At 40.9% G+C, this 16,588-nt stretch overlaps 1 protein-coding gene across 4 annotated transcripts in view; it reads right to left on the minus strand.

Annotated features, from left to right (window-relative positions):
* Positions 1–911: 911 nt before the first annotated feature.
* The window catches only part of grik1a (glutamate receptor, ionotropic, kainate 1a), a 40,047-nt gene continuing 24,370 nt past the window's right edge, over positions 912–16,588 (minus strand). For 2 of the 4 annotated variants that reach the window (XM_040033208.1, XM_040033204.1), the window contains 6 exons: positions 16,229–16,452; positions 15,567–15,685; positions 13,664–13,881; positions 12,010–12,235; positions 6,619–6,869; positions 912–2,689 (listed from right to left, as the gene is read on the minus strand). In XM_040033208.1, the coding sequence (XP_039889142.1) occupies positions 2,522–2,689; positions 6,619–6,869; positions 12,010–12,235; positions 13,664–13,881; positions 15,567–15,685; positions 16,229–16,452 (1,206 nt within the window). In that variant the 3' untranslated portion in view covers positions 912–2,521. Of the gene's footprint in view, positions 2,690–4,968; positions 5,903–6,618; positions 6,870–12,009; positions 12,236–13,663; positions 13,882–15,566; positions 15,686–16,228; positions 16,453–16,588 lie in introns of those variants that run through there. The other 2 variants (XM_040033206.1, XM_040033205.1) reach the window with 2 other exon arrangements.

A 16,588-nucleotide genomic window follows, 5' to 3' on the forward strand; every position in this document is an offset into this window, starting at 1 on the left:
GACTCTCAAAACCACCTTAGAGAAAGTGCATTCTACTTCTCCATTTTGGCATTGAATGGAAAACAGCAGGCTCTGTAATTTACCTTTTTTTTAAATTTGTTTTCTGAAGGCTTTCTGACAGCTTTCTTCTTCCCCCACAACTTCAAACTTACTGACAGAAAAAACAGACAGACGCCACAATCCCTTCATGTCTCCACATCTCTCTTTCACCTCCCCAGGTTGAGAGCTCTGTGCTTTGAGATCATTGCGACAAAGAGTTTAAGCCTGAGACAACAGAGCATTAGTCAGGTGAGGTCATCCTGGCTTAGCAATAACGGTCAGTTTAGCAGCATGCCAAGGTTGGAGTTGTAATCCATGGCCTCATTCGTGATGGATTAGATAATGATAAAAAAAAATACTGCCTTTGGTTTTGATTAAAAATTATGGGGTTAGGAGATTAGGGGCAACCAAACGCTACATTGGACTGAGCCCAATCCCAGAATTAATCTGAATACCAAAAAAGAGAAAACTCATTACATGAAGAGATTAAGAAACGCTTGGTTGAATTCTCTCAGGATACACACAAACCAGCATACAGAGTCTACAGAGAGAAACGACAGCACAAAACCTCTGACTCCAACAATTTATAAGCTATTTACAGCATTTAGTGCTCTGTCCTGTTTGAAATGTCATTGCATTAGCTGCTAAGATCAGGGAAGTGAAGGTCAGTTTTGAATGTCCTGACATTATCAAGACTTAAACTTTAAGATGATCCATTAACAGTTTGTCTTAGTTTCTGTCCCCTTGGAATTGCTTCCTTACTATCATTTGGTTTGTAATATTCTGGAGTTAACTCTAAAACCGAGTGCAGTAATTTTTATACAATAACTGAAAGAAAGGAACAGCAGATGGCTTCAGGCACAAAGGTGGACAGAGCACACACCCAGCTAGAGTTCAGGGCAGGTGAGTGGAAAGCCTCAAATGGTAAAAGGAGGACACAGTCATGAAAAGTACACAGGTTGGGTAAGAGCTGGTTATTCAGTCTTTGATCTTAAAAAAAAAGTCCAAGAGGACAGGAACAAAAGTTGATATGGGGAAGTTTTGACTGTAATGTGGGGACTGACCAAAAGGGGAATGAGAGTTGGATTTGTCAGTAAAGACTTTGTTGTCACATATGTTAATCAGTGCTGTGCCGGGGTATCCGTTTGATGTGTGTCAAGTGTCAAAGTTGGTATCCTTCACCGTGTCCTCAGGAGTAGAGTTCCAGCAGGGGTGCGTGAATTAGTTAGTAATGCTGAGAGATAATACTGCTGAGGCTCCTAAGAACATTTTCATCAGCATAATCCTCACCTGTCAGTTGAGACATCTCTCTTGTTTGAGTACGTAAGAGAGGGGAATAAAGACACACTGAATGTGTACAGTAGTCAAACAATATTAAATTTAAATGAAGCTGTCATAAGCCTCCATCCCTAAAACCAAGCTTTTATAAAGAATACTAATGGGAATATTCTGTATTTCCAAAATATAGGCTTTTATTAATTTTATGGTTCAGTCTGAGGCTTGGTGCTGTAAATTCTAAATCTGCTGATGGGTCTACTGCAGCGTGTATGTCAAGCTTAAAATGTACTTAAATGTAACAAATCTCATTGTGGCATGCAAACATCCACTGGGATCTACTGTCACTCCTGGAAGACACGATTTCTCCTCACGTTGTCAAATTTGACAAATACAAGATGAAAAAAAGGAGGCTTATTGAAAAACAAGACTGTTACTCTCAAGGGAAGGAAAAAACTGTGTTTGCCTTTGACCTCCTTACAGCTTACAGCATTATAAAACGTCCTTTTCACTTTGTCCTTCCATTCTCCCTGTATTATATTCTTTTTCTGATCCATCTCCGGGATGACATCATGATCACAGGTGTTTGTAAGGAGTCTGTGTGTGTGTCTGTGTGTCAGGATTGATGTTTGAGATGCTGGTACTGGAAGGCTATAAAACAGCAGGTGTGTTTGTGTCTTTCCTTAGAGGTCGTTATCTCTTTTCGCAGGTCAGCGTTGGCTCAGCAATCCTCCCTGAAGCTACTTCAGTGTGTGCCTACAAGAAACGCACACACACTGCTGCCAGCAAGAAACAAGAGCAAGAAATCATTTAAAACCATTTAAAAAAATGCAAAAGTCTTTTTATTGTTAAAATCAGTGAATTTTTGTCATTAAACGATGGGAGGTTCTATAAAGTCTGCAGATTCAACTCTGCGGACGCCTTAACCCAAACTACAGCCATGAGGGAACATCGATGGTTTGCACTATGACAGGGATTTCATTCTTGCGGTCATCACCTGTTTTAACATTATTAATGTTGATACAAGGCTACAGTGTTGTCAACTACATTTACGGTACAGTATTTGATGCGTTATCCATACACAAGCAGTCTACAGGTGCTCAGGAAATAACGTCATAGCTGCTGGTGGCCCACACAAAAAAATAAGAGAACTGGAAAATGATCAGATACCAGTCTCTGCATTTCCATTTCTTTTCTGATTCAAAGCTTAAGTGTTGGAATCTCGTCTCGCTCCCTCCCTCTTTGAAGTACGTTTGGGTTGACAGAAGATGCAAGCGGACCTCGCACTGCCGTGAGGTCGTGACCTCCTCCGGATGCCTTTGTAACACTGCAGGGAGATCCCCAAGTCTTCCATCACGGCACTAAAAGACACACACTGCCAGAGAGATAAACAATTAAAGGCCGGAGTTAAGACACCAAAATAAACTGATTTCCAGTAGATACATGCTACTAGGAGTTTGGGTGAAGATGAATTAGAGAACTGGTTTGAGTCAGATGACCAGGAATGGGAAAACTCACATATATTGTAAATTTTCTCTGAAAGAGTTGTGAAACATTTATAAACTCTGTTGTCTCATCATGAAAACCAATTACTGACATGAGAGATAAAGCACAGTGTCTGCTGTGCATTCTATTGCAGGGAGCTATGGATTTATAGTATGGTAATCATTTGAAATTATAAAAAAGAAGGCCATCTGAAATGAAAAGCCTCAGGCTTATCTGAATCTGTAGAACAGTACATTGCATTGAACACATTAATCTTCAATCGCAGTTATTTGCCTTTTATTTTGCCCTGCTCTGGATGACGTGCTCATGAAATCATAATTCACAGCAGAAAGTCATCCAGTTTTTATCTGCTGAGCTTTACAACATAGAAGAAAACCTTCCTGTTCCATCCTTGGGCTTCGGGCTTCTTGATCTAGTATGGGTTTCCTATGAATACCAGAAAAAACTTCTTCTTTTTTGACCTGAACAACTGACAATTCAAGTTTTTTGGTGACTAGTTGTAAAAACAAAATCGTACCTGATTACAACAACAACAACAAAAAAGTTATATTTACTTTACTTGTGAAAACACCAATTTATCACTGGATATGCATACATTAAATACAATGTTCATTCTGGTATAATTTAAGTATCTTATCAATTTACTAAGTAGGTTATAGGATATGCACTCGTTGCATGCACCGACTGTATGCCCTGTAACAGTAGTAAAGTTATTAATTCACAGTAGTAGTTAATATTTGCTTTATCTGACTGAATATTACATTCACTCTCATACTGCCTTTCAGAGAAGAAAAGGAACACAAGGTCAGTCCAGGGATAAAGTGAAAATTATTTTCCTCTGCAATACCATCCATCATTTCCTCGCTGAGAATTCTCTGCAGTAATATAAGTTATTAATGAAAGGACGACTTTACTTCTGGCCCCGGATTTGTGTCAAGGGACATCTTAACTCAATACATTGTTCAGTCACTGCTATCCTAACCTCAGCCAACCAAACCAGTCTACTAATGAGCTTAATGAGGAGGAAATATTCAAATAAGTTTTCCTATCTTTTGATTTCCCAAAAGGCATTGAGAGTATACACAAAAGTCTACTGAGACTACACTGCCAAAAGAAAGGGTACTTAACCAGAGTGAAGAAAACATCAGTAGGGGAGACCGGGGATAGTTGTAACATTTTTGACATTTCTGTCTGTAGCTTGGAGCTCTTTTAAGGTAGTGGATTCAAAATGTAATGCAAAGTATTTACATGTCTCTGCTATTAAATAGTGCAGCTATTTTCTCTGCAGCACAATTACTCATTACATGGTATGGTCTCAAACACAAAGAGTGAAATGTTACAATTAACCCCATAGTCTGGGTTAGTTGTAACATATCCTGGGGTGAAATGTAACGCAATGAAATAAGGATACTGACAAAATCTTAACATGTAATCTTTGTTATTCAACACCTGAATGCACTTAGAGCCATTTATGTAGCTATGTGTGTGACAGAATGCAGAAATCTAGCTTTTCCAACCCCTAAAACAAATTATGGAATTTTCAACAACTGAATATTTCATTAATTTTGGTTGGTCTTCCTTGAATTTGGCCTCATTGGCTCAGTGGGCCTAACCTACAACTCTTGCACCAACTTTTGAACATAAGCTAGACCTCTCGAAGCTGAAAAAATGTAGTTGTGTACCAGTATTGCAATTCCATCGCAATGTCCATGGGAAGAAATACTTTTTTTCATGGCCTTGGTGTGGTTTGCATAGTGCTTCAGAAAGATGAGGAAATCTGTTTCTTGCACCCATCCTGATTTATTTCCACTACCAATACTTCCTACTGCCCATCTCTGACAAAGTGGTCTGCATAACGTATGCGTGGGAGCACAAACATTGGAGGAATTGTGTTGCCAATGGCATTAACCGCATATACAAAGGTGACCAGTGAACCTCTCTGCTGATGTCATTGCCCCAACTTGTTTAATATAAGTTAAAGTAGTAGTGTGGTAAGTTGTAACATCTGCATTATTGTTACAACTAACCCAGACTTTTGCTTTTACAAATGACCCAGACTCCTATAGCCATGAACTAGCTAACATTACAGCCAACGGCTAAAACATTAGCACTAAAGACCTACACAGAATATATCCCCATAGACATACAAATAACATGATTTAAGTTTGATGAGTTTAACTGCAAAGCAGATAATGCTATTAAACATTGAAATAAAGTTTAAAAAAATACTATTTATCTTCTTAGATTGTCTGTGTTTGCCAAAATGTGCTAATTTTTCACATGTGATAGAAGAACTGAATTGGGCATGTACAGGATGAATCACATCATTTGAAACTTGGCCCTGATTGGAGAAATTGGAAGTCTTACAACTGACCCATGTTACAACTATCCCCGGTCTCCCCTATAGTGCCACACTTAATGCACATTGTAAAACTAGTTGCTATAATTTAAAGCTATATTGAATTTTTAGGATTTTTAGACTCCACATTACCAAAAATGTGCAAATATTTTGAGTGCTTTCTGGAACGGAGGCTGTATTTTAAGGCTCTAATCATTAATTTGCTCCTTACAGATAAGAAACAGCATACAAATGAGAGGGGAGGGCAAGTCATCACAGAGACACGCCAGCACGATGTCACCTCTGCACAGAAACCACTTGCAAGTACTGTAAACCCAACTACTGAAATTGTACTGTTAAGTTTCAAGAGAACTATATAATTTTATTAAGCTCTGCATGAGGGAGGGTGATGGGAGCACTTTGGAAATAAACAAGCACTTTGCAGGTACACGCTGAAGGAAAAAAGGGTCAACTATAGAAATGATTAAGGATTAGGTGAAGCTGAAGGTTGAAGGTTTAGCTATGCTGGCATATTTTGGGAACAGTGGCAGGGAGAAGGACACCCGGTTACAAACCTATCAATAAGAGTGAGCATGTGTTGTATTTGTGTTGTCATGGCTACTCAGTGTCATCGCCCAGTAGCCTGCCACTCTCTAGATCTGTAGATAAGGAAGTGCCAGAGGAGGAGGTGGAGCCACGGCGCTGAAACTGACGAGACTGCACCCCATAAAAGAAACAAAATGCCTGATGCAAAGAAAAAAAAGGGATGGATGAGAAAAGATAACACAGAAAAACTGACTTTGAAAAAAATATTCTGATAATAAATAACAATATGGAAACAACATGAAAGAAAGAAAAATAAGGCAGACTGAAAACACGAATCATGCGCATGGCATTGTTGATCTTTCATGATATAATACTGCCTTTGTTACGTGTGAAATGGTATGCTTTTCTTGAGAAATATATTTGTTACCTCCAAAAAGAAGATTAAAATCATGTGAACTGAAGGATAATCCAGTACTGATATTTGTAGTATATAAAAAAAACACCCCACACAGACCTTTGTGTTTTAGTTGACTGCAATTTCTAGTTGTATCAAAACCCAGCATTCACTGTGTCAAAGCAATAAGTCACAAATCATTCTAATGACTGTCTAGCCAAGACACCAGCAGCAATTGCAAATTTTAATTTGAGTAATATCACTCAGATGAGCCATTGATTTCACCAAAAAAACATAACTTCCAACACGCAGAATAAGGACTGAACAAAATTTTGCTCGTTGTCAGTGCATACTTCCAGACGTTAATCACTTCTGCTTTTAAACGATCTACAGAAAAACTAGGTCTTTTCTAAAAAAAGAAAAGAAAAAAAAACCCAACCCTCTACTCAGAGCAAAATGTAACCTTTAATCTGGTCATTTCGCATCATCACACAGCAGTTTATAGCATCACCTCACTTACCTCCTCTATGTCGGCGTTCCTGCGGGCCTTGTAGATGAACTCTCCAATGGCCACGAACACAGAGAGAACCAGACCGGCAGCCAGGACAATGAAGATACCGCCAATGTTTTCCACGCCCAAGGCATTGGCTTCCTTGTTGTCCTCTTCTGGACAGCCGTTTCCTCTCCACCACTTCTCTTTCATCATGTGCAGCTTCCCTTCCTCCTGGAGCTGAAGGATGGCAATGGTCACTTTATCCCTGTAAGGAGAACCTGGTGAGAGGGAGGGTAGAAAAAAGTTTTTAAAGTCAATCTTTACAGTTTACATCACTACATTTATATGCCACTATTTGCTCATTATTATTTGTTGACGAATACCATTATCTAGCATTAAATATCCATGCTATTAAATTGGATATAAATATTTATTGTGTTTTTCTGAAGTAGTATTTTTTTTTTCAGAAACAGCAACAGTCCCCAGAACTGGAGCCTTACTTTTATGTGACATAAGACTCAGTCATAACCTTGCAGACATAACATGCAAAAAAAATATGTCACATGCAAGTCAAAACATGTCCTGCATGTGCTTCGTCTGCCCTTTTAAAAAAAATCATTCCTGTGTGATGGGGAGGGCACATTCTCATGTTAAAGCAGAATTTATCTGAGTGATCTAAGTCTGTAATACTAAGTGATGAAGATTATTTTCCACCTGATTCACCATAATTTGATTAGCAGAACAGGAATAATAATAACAATTAGCTGCAACTCCACCCACATGCATGTGAACATGATGGCAGTCACCACTTGCATGAGACTGTGCACATTTTTATCTTATTTTCCTTTTGAGATGACAAGACACTAAAAATTCTAAAAACTAAACACTGCCAATATCTTTCTTTCTCCAGCCGCTAAATTTGGAAGGTATTTTTTGCGTGCAAGAACAGTGTGTCACACCTTTTGGCCTGTGAGAAGTGCTGCAAAAGAGTTGTGTTTAGTGTGCGAAGAAAGAAGGAACATGGCTACGGGCTGCAAACAAGATTTCCCAGAATAACTATTTTGTCTGTACTACACTGGGATTTTCAGGTTGACCAGCTCTGGAAGATGTTAAGGAGACTTTTTTCCTTGTTTGTCCTTTCTGTTGTTGTTTTGCCTTGTTGGAGCTTACATTGCAGTATACAGAGTTTTGTACATTTTTATTGAGTAAAACTAGTCGACAGTCTTTGATATATCCACACACGCGTGTGTGTGTGTGTGTGTGGGTGAATTGTGTTGCTTACATTGTTGAGATATACATTGCTGTGCTTGAGAGTCACCATCTACTGGAACCAAATTCCTTGTATGTGTCTGTGCATATACATGGCCAATAAACGCGAGATATATATATATATATATATATATATATATATATATATATATATATATATATATATATATATATATATATATATATATATGTATATGTATATAAAAGGCTGCAACCACCAAGTACCTGCAGAGGGTCAGGCAAGTCCTGAGGAGTCAGCTGAATGGTAAGAACAAGATCCGGGCCATCAACACGTACGCCCTGCCCGTGATCAGGTACCCTGCTGGGGTAATAGGCTGGCCAAAGGAGGAGATAGAAGCCACTGACATAAAGACAAGAAAGCTCCTTACCATGCATGGAGGGTTTCACCCCAAGTCCAGCACCCTGAGGCTGTACGCTAAGCGGAAGGAAGGGGGACGGGGACTGGTGAGTGTCAGCACCACAGTCCAGGATGAGACAAGGAACATCCAAGAATACATTGGGAAGATGGCCCCAACTGACCGAGTGCTCAGTGAATACCTCAGGCAGCAGAAACCCAAGAAAGAGGAGGGAGACGAGGAACCATCATGGAAGGACAGGCCCCTGCACGGTATGTACCACCGGCAGATAGAGGAGGTGGCTGATATCCAGAAATCCTACCAGTGGCTGGACAAAGCTGGACTGAAAGACAGCACAGAGGCACTAATCATGGCAGCACAAGAACAAGCTCTGAGTACAAGATCCATAGAGGCTGGGGTCTATCACACCAGGCAAGACCCCAGGTGCAGGCTGTGTAAAGATGCCCCAGAGACAATCCAGCACATAACAGCAGGGTGCAAGATGCTAGCAGGCAAGGCATACATGGAACGCCATAACCAAGTGGCCGGCATAGTGTACAGGAACATCTGTGCCGAGTATAACCTGGAAGTCCCGAGGTCAAAATGGGAGATGCCCCCAAGGGTGGTGGAGAATGACCGAGCTAAGATCCTGTGGGACTTCCAGATACAGAATCAGAATCAGAATCAGAATCAGAATCAGAATCAGAAAGGGTTTATTGCCAGATGTTGAGGAGGTTTACAACATTAGGAAATTGCTGCGGTGCTTCAGTGCAACATACTGTCATAAAAATATAAAAATAAGAATAAGAATTAAAAGTGCTAAGTGGATAGATATATACATGATATATACATGAGTGCAGGTGGTGATCAGTGCCAAACATGGAATGATGCAGTGAACACAGCGTAGGGTCATGTGTTAGTGGTGGGAACAGTCATATGGTTATTGTTCATGTGTCCGACAGCAGAGGGGAAGAAACTGTTCTTATGGCGAGAGGTTCTGGTGCGAATGGACCGGAGCCTCCTGCCTGAGGGGAGCAGGTCAAACAGACTGTGTCCAGGGTGAGAAGGGTCAGCTGAGATCCGAGCTGCACGCCGCAGTGTCCTGGAGGTGTACAGGTCCTGCAGAGATGGGAGTCTGCAGCCAATCACCTTCTCAGCAGAGCGCACAACACGCTGCAGTCTCTGTTTGTCCCTGATAGTGGCTCCAGCGTACCACACAGTGATGGAGGAGGTGAGGATGGACTCGATGATTGCAGTGTAGAACTGCATCATCGTCCGTGTTGGCAGGTTGAATTTCTTCAGCTGCCTCAGGAAGTACATCCTCTGCTGGGCTTTTTTAATGACGGAAGTGATGGTGGGCTCCCACTTCAGGTCCTGGGTGATGGTGGTACCCAGGAAGCGGAACGAGTCCACAGAGGTGATGGGGGTGTCAGTCAGGATGATGGGGGGGAGTGGAGCTGTGTGCTTCCTGAAGTCCACAATAATCTCCACTGTCTTCTGGGCATTCAGCACCAGGTTGTTGTGGCTGCACCAGGACACCAGACGTTCAACCTCCCTCCTGTAGGCAGACTCATCCCCGTCCGAGATGAGTCCGATAACGGTGGTGTCATCTGCAAACTTGATTAGCTTGACAGACTGGTGGGTGGAGGTGCAGCAGTTGGTGTACAGGGAGAAGAGCAGAGGAGAAAGAACACAGCCCTGAGGGGAGCCGGTGCTGATGGTCCGGGAGTCCGAGACATTCTTTCCCAGCCTCACATGCTGCTTCCTGTCCGTCAGGAAGTCAGTGATCCACCGGCAGATGGGATCAGGCACATTCATCTGGGAAAGCTTGCCTTGGAGATGGTCTGGAAGGATGGTGTTGAAGGCAGAGCTGAAGTCCACAAACAGGATCCTGGCGTAGGTTCCTGGGGAGTCCAGATGCTGCAGGATGAAGTGGACAAACGGACAGACGGACAAAATGGTGGTGGCTAACCAACCGGACATAGTGGTGGTAGACAAACAGAAGAAGACGGCCGTAGTGATCGATGTAGCGGTTCCGAATGACAGCAATATCAGGAAGAAGGAACACGAGAAGCTGGAGAAATACCAAGGGCTCAGAGAAGAGCTCGAGAGGATGTGGAGGGTGAAGGTAACGGTGGTCCCCGTGGTAATCGGAGCACTAGGTGCGGTGACTCCCAAGCTAGGCGAGTGGCTCCAGCAGATCCCGGGAATAACATCGGAGATCTCTGTCCAGAAGAGCGCAGTCCTGGGAACAGCTAAGATACTGCGCAGGACCCTCAAGCTCCCAGGCCTCTGGTAGAGGACCCGAGCTTGAAGGATAAACCGCCCGCAGGGGCGTGCTGGGTGTTTTTTTTTTTTTTTTTTGTATATATATATATATGTATGTATATATATGTATATATATATATATATATATATATGTATATATATATGTATATAAGGTTTAAGAATTCTTAAACAGTATTAAGAACTCTTACACCCTATAATCACTATTTCCTGTTATTTTCTGCATCCCCCCTCTTTTCCTACTATACTTCCACACTCATACACAACTTTTACTCCATCAGAGCCTATTGATCAGTTGAGAAAAGCGCTGAATGGACTAACTTGTTAGCACAGCGTGGGCACAGCTGCCTCTGCTCTGAGGGATTTAGCCTAAAGCAGTGAGCCGCTCATCTGTGTTTATCTCTTAAGGATGTCTTTAACCTAAACCTGACCATGTACCGAGTTCCCGTGCTCTGAAAAAAACATCCTACCAAACACACTAAACCACTACACTCCACTACAACAGCAAAAAAGTATTTAGAGAGACTATTCCTGGTCTGGCCTTCCTAGATAATGGTTTGTCATTTCTCTTGCTTTTACCACTCTATGCACATCTCATTTTTGTGCTTTTTTGGCCAGCAGGGAAGTAAAACTGAATTCAGAGAAATAATAGGTCAACATCAAACTGGACTGGATTAGAAAAATCCTGTACAAGAACAGTTAATGCCAACTTAACTACCCAGGGAGGCTTTCTGTTTATTGGCCCTCTCTGTCATACTATGCTACAGATGCTCCTCCATTCTGTGGTGGCCTTTAATATTTTCAACAATGCAGAATGTTTTCTACAGGAGCAGCAGAGTGAAAATTAACAGGCTTGTCAGGTTGGCTTGCTGTTATCAAATAAGCCTGAATCTCTGACGGAGGGTTTCAAACCTACATCAGTTGCAATACCTTTGCATCTTGATAAGAGAAGAGAAGAAAGAGAGATATATATTAAGTATTGCTTGAGTAAACATCCAACAGTCCTGACATCAAGTGCAGAGGTTGACCTGCTTCCAGTTCAAATTCTAACAAACTGGCCTAAAGCCTTACAGCTGGCAGAGCTTTCTCATGGAAGGGTATTTGCATTTTGAGGATAAAGGGTAGCTGCTCTGCACTTGAACTCCTGAGAAAAATATGCAAATTCCTAATGAAATAAAAATTTCTATCTCTCATGCAAAACATTCATTTACAGACGTTTCTATAAAAAATATTTTCAAGTAAAATAAGACCACCAGGATCTTTTAATCAGAATTTAATTTGTTATGCTTGAAGATATGCAGTAATTGTCTATGGCTTGCTTTAATTGATATATTTATTTAATAAGAAATGAGTCTTGCTGCAGTGAAATATGTCAAACACAAGGAGTTTTCAATTCAAAATATGTGACTCTACATGACTTTTTTCTTTACTTTTTCAGGGGCTTTTCATTCGGAGCTAGGTGACAAAGATGATGTTGAGGCATAAACATCTTTCTTGTTCATCCTACCAATAGGTGTTCCTACTCCATAGCCCTTGGAGTCTATGAGACCCCCAATCTGTGTGAGGTTGCAGTTCCTCTGGCTGATGTACTCGATGCTGGTGGACTCCATCAGCATGGCGTAGTCTGTTGTCAAGACGCGGGTGATACCTTCTCTGTTGTTCTTAACCAAAGCGGTGTTCTTCCTGCTGCTCATAAAGGCCCACATCTTTTCATAAGTGGAGATCTTTGATTTCTAAGGAGCAAAGCAGCCAAAAGTTAATAAAAAGTGTACAGTGTTTAAAATAGACTTTGTGCGTTCGTGTCTACACAAGCGCAGTTATATGTGCTTAACTGGATTTCAACGCTTCCATAAATGCATACAAGTTTAACAAGCAAGCTGTGTGGGACTGTGTTTCAGCGGGAGTCTCAGTCGATGTGTGTGAGTGTGTGTTTCGCTTTGCTCAGTCAGAGAAAATGGGACAGCTGTGTTCTAAATCTCCTCCAGCTGATTCAATTTGTTCAAGCCATCAACACAGCCTGCTTCTTCCTATCGAGGCAGCCATAATCACTGGCTGCAATCTGGGAGGATAAAGCCGTGCATGGATCACCCCTGCTGAGCCACAGGAGGCACAGAGCGAGGGTAGCTGTGAGGCAAGGAAGTGACAGCCCACCCAAGGACACTAGTACACTAATGCATTATATAATAGGAACTCACAAATTACCGTATACTTCAACACAGACACTCCCAAATTCTCGATATGCATCTTCTCCATTTCCCATCATACAATCCTTCTTGATGGATTCACATCACCAGCCATGAAATTATTTATTTATTTATTTTTATTTATTTTCATTATAACAGAATTTTGGCAAAAATGCAGGATGATACAGAAAGGAAATTATATGATTTTAAGAAGTATCTGTTCCCGTGAATTATGTTGAGAAACTGTAATAAACTCATTTTGACAAAGGTAAATTACAAATTTAGTGTTGAGGCACTAAGGCTATGCCCAATGGCTGATGTTAATTTTGGTTGGTACTGTGACTCCTGAGTTATGTATTTAAATATATTAAAACCTCATAGTTTTAAGAAATATGAAATATTGCTATGGATGTTATTGCTATGGGGTGACAGTTCACCTCATAGCAATAACATCCTGGGTTTGAATCCACCAACCAGCTGACAATCTTCTCTGGGGATTCTGGCCTCCTCCCACAATCTACAGACATGCTCATTAGGATAACTGGCAATAGATACGAATGGTTCTTTGTCTCCCTGTGATTAACCAATAGTGACCTGTCCTGGGTGTATCCTGCTTTTTGCACAGTTGGTATAGCCTGCTGCCCGCATGTAACCCCGAATTGGAGAGAAATGGAAAAAAATAAATGGATGGACAAACAGCCTTTTGCAAGCAATTAGTTTTACTGAAAGATAACAAAACATTTTCTTAAAGGATGCAAAAATCAAATATCTATGGTTTGCATTCAGTGTGAAAAATCACTTTCCTCTCCAGCAGCATTACCACATATTCAGTTTGTACATATAGTACTTTCACAGGACCAACAGCTTAATACAAACATAAAGAGAGAGAAAAGCCCTTGAAAGACAGATTATATAATGTAATATGTATTGCGTCACATATTTCTAAAAGCCTCATACTAGACACTACAGCAGGTTTACCTTGAAAAAAGTCATAGTGGATCCATCCCTAACTGCACCATATTCAATCCTGGTCTGCTTTGCCAGGTCATCTGCTGAGTCGATGGGTGCGTCCATTCGTTCCACTGTGAGGAAGGCTGCCAAGTTGGCCGTATAGGATGAGATGATGATCAAGGTAAAAAACCACCAGATGCCACCAACTATACGTGTGGATAGAGCTTTAGGCATCAACTCTGAGCCTGGAAGCACGGAAAACAGAACCAAGGGGTTAAGAACGAGCACATGTGGTAAAGGTTTAAGAAAGGGAGAGTGAGAAACATGTTGATAATGCAGGAATCATTTTGTTAATATCAGAATAGTGAAACTAGAATAATAATAGGTGTTGTTTGCATGTTTAAAAGATGGGAGAAACCGATTTACATTGTTCTTAATTGCAATATTTTTTCTTAATCCTAATTGTGAGATTCACAGTAAATACAATGGTACACTTTAGAAGATCTGACAAAGGAAAGCTGAAAGTAAAGAAAATGTAGCAGCACATGTAAAAAGTAATGAAGTGCAACACCTAAGCACCAAAATAAGCAAAGTGCTTTATATTTTTATTTGAAGGAAATTGGGGAAAACATATTCAGATAACTGGAGAATACATTTGCCACTTTTAGGGTTTGAGGTTTGGATTCATCTGTGCTCGTTTTTTTTATTCACTCTGAGTGAAAAGAATCCCTAAATGTGCTTCTAGAGAAGAACCCACAGCATCAAAAAGCTCATATGCAGAATACAGTGCATATGCAGCTTACAGTGCGGAGAGTATAAAACCTGCCTGAGCTTGTTTTTTGATAAATGCTGAAAGGGAATCAGTGCAGCAGGAGACATGTAATTAAAGCGTTATCGGCAATCTGATTTACAGATAAGAAAATAAACCAACATTGAAATTTGCACGAATCCAAAATGAGCCCCACTTGCTCATCTCTTCATTTTCTGCCTTTCTAAAGAGCTAACAAATTACACACATAGCTTACTGATAGTTACACTTGGCTTGCACTCGGCTGATATTGTCAGTAGGTTTGCTGACCACTCAATCAGGCACGTCAGACTTTGCCTGCCCAAATCTCCTGCCTTTAGAGAGATAAAGTCTCTATGATGTGCAACATAATTCTTATAATAGGGTTTGGATGCAATTCATGTGAACTGGAGCCAGGATACATGGAAAGGCCATTCAAAGAAAATAGGAGGAAAATATTGATGTTTGGCATTAAACAGCTCACAGCAGAGCCGCTGTGCAGGGTTTTCATTTACTGTAGCTCTGCAGTAAGACCCCAGTTTTTTCTGCTTCTATTAGTAAAGTTTTAACTTTTTAAACAATAGCATTTTTGGTTTGTGTGTGTTTGTGTCCTAACCTGATAAATTTAAATCAAACATTTAACTGATGTGGTCTCTCCCAGAGTGAAATAGTTGTTTCTTGTTATGTTCACCAGCTTTGTGCTAACTGTCTGTCTGCTGTGTGCTGCTGGGTACATAGTGTACAAAGAGTGAGATCAAATCTGTCTGAGCTGAAAACCATATTTTAAAAAAGAATTTAAGAATGCACAAATATTTTTAGGTTATTATTTTTTGGGGGGAAAACAAAGCCACTGCAGAACTACCAAAAACTGCAGTGAAGGTTGTTTCCCAAGTGAGTCAATGATTATAGAGCCCCAAATGAATAATATCCAGGTGGCCTCCGATTTGATCTGACTGCAGGGACACACTAATAGTATAAAAATTTTAAAGCACACACATGTTGGTAAATGCACGTTTTGCCAGGTGTCTGAACAGAAACACATTCTTCATGATTGTCAAAGACACCGTACATACCAAAGCATTTTGTTAATTTGACAGCCAACATACAATTTCATCAACCGACTATATAAAAATAAGAGTTTACTTTGCCGCATCAGCGCTCCAACTCCAAACCAGAAACTGTTGAGTAAAGTGAAATTGTTCTGAATTAGAGTCGAGGACGGGTTGCACGGGTGTGGGTTGTACCACTCGTAAGGAGTAAACCTGCAAGACAACGATAGAAAGGAAGCGAGATTAAAAGAAGTACGGAACCAGTGTGCTGCAGGTAATCATAATTCAGTCATGCAGTTCACATTAAAACAGGCTCCCATTAGTGCTTCAGTGCAATCTGCACTTTCACAGAATGCAAAACACGTATTTTGAGTCTCACATTTTCATTGTCACTTACAGGTTGCAAGGTGCAACCAGCTGGCAGATTTCTTTTTCGTACTACCGTAGAAAAAGGTGGAGAGTTTGCAATTACTCCCAGCTACTTAACAGCCACAATCAAATCCACTCTGGCAGCTGATGGCTAAAAGCACACTCTCCGTTATTTCTGAGTAGCAGAAATTTGCTAAAATACAGCCGAGCCAAAACATCACAGCTGATTTGTGATTCTTGTCAGGCTCGCCCACTTTTTATTGTTCTAAAAAGCTCTGTGGTGGCATTCCTTAGTAACCAAAGAAGAGTGTGGCAGAGCTGAGCTGGGGCTTTGGACAGTTCATCACATCTCAGCTCGTCCCCTCAAGCATCAGTGCATCCTCTCACCTGGCAATCACAAAGAGGACGCAGCTGACCCCTGTGCAGGCCAGCAGCACGTACATCCAGATGTCCGGAGACAGGGGATTAAGAAATGAGAACACGCCTGGATTGGTGCCGTTAGGTTTCCGGTACAAGATACTGATGCCTAAGGTCATGAAGGGCTTGGAGAAGTCGATAACTTTCTCTCTGACATAGGTGATGGTTAAGGGAGCCACGGCAAGGTCTGCAACCTAAAAAAACCAAAACAAAAGTAACTCACTGCAGGTAAAGTGAGCACTGTTCAAGGTATTCACATGATGAATACACCTCGTTAAAAGATTTTCTTTACTTGAGAAAACTGTTAGAAAGCAATGTAATATTTATTTA

The sequence above is a fragment of the Simochromis diagramma genome, unplaced genomic scaffold, assembly GCF_900408965.1.
Source record: "Simochromis diagramma unplaced genomic scaffold, fSimDia1.1 OVJJ01000216.1, whole genome shotgun sequence".
In the NCBI taxonomy this organism is placed as follows: Eukaryota; Metazoa; Chordata; class Actinopteri; order Cichliformes; family Cichlidae; genus Simochromis; species Simochromis diagramma.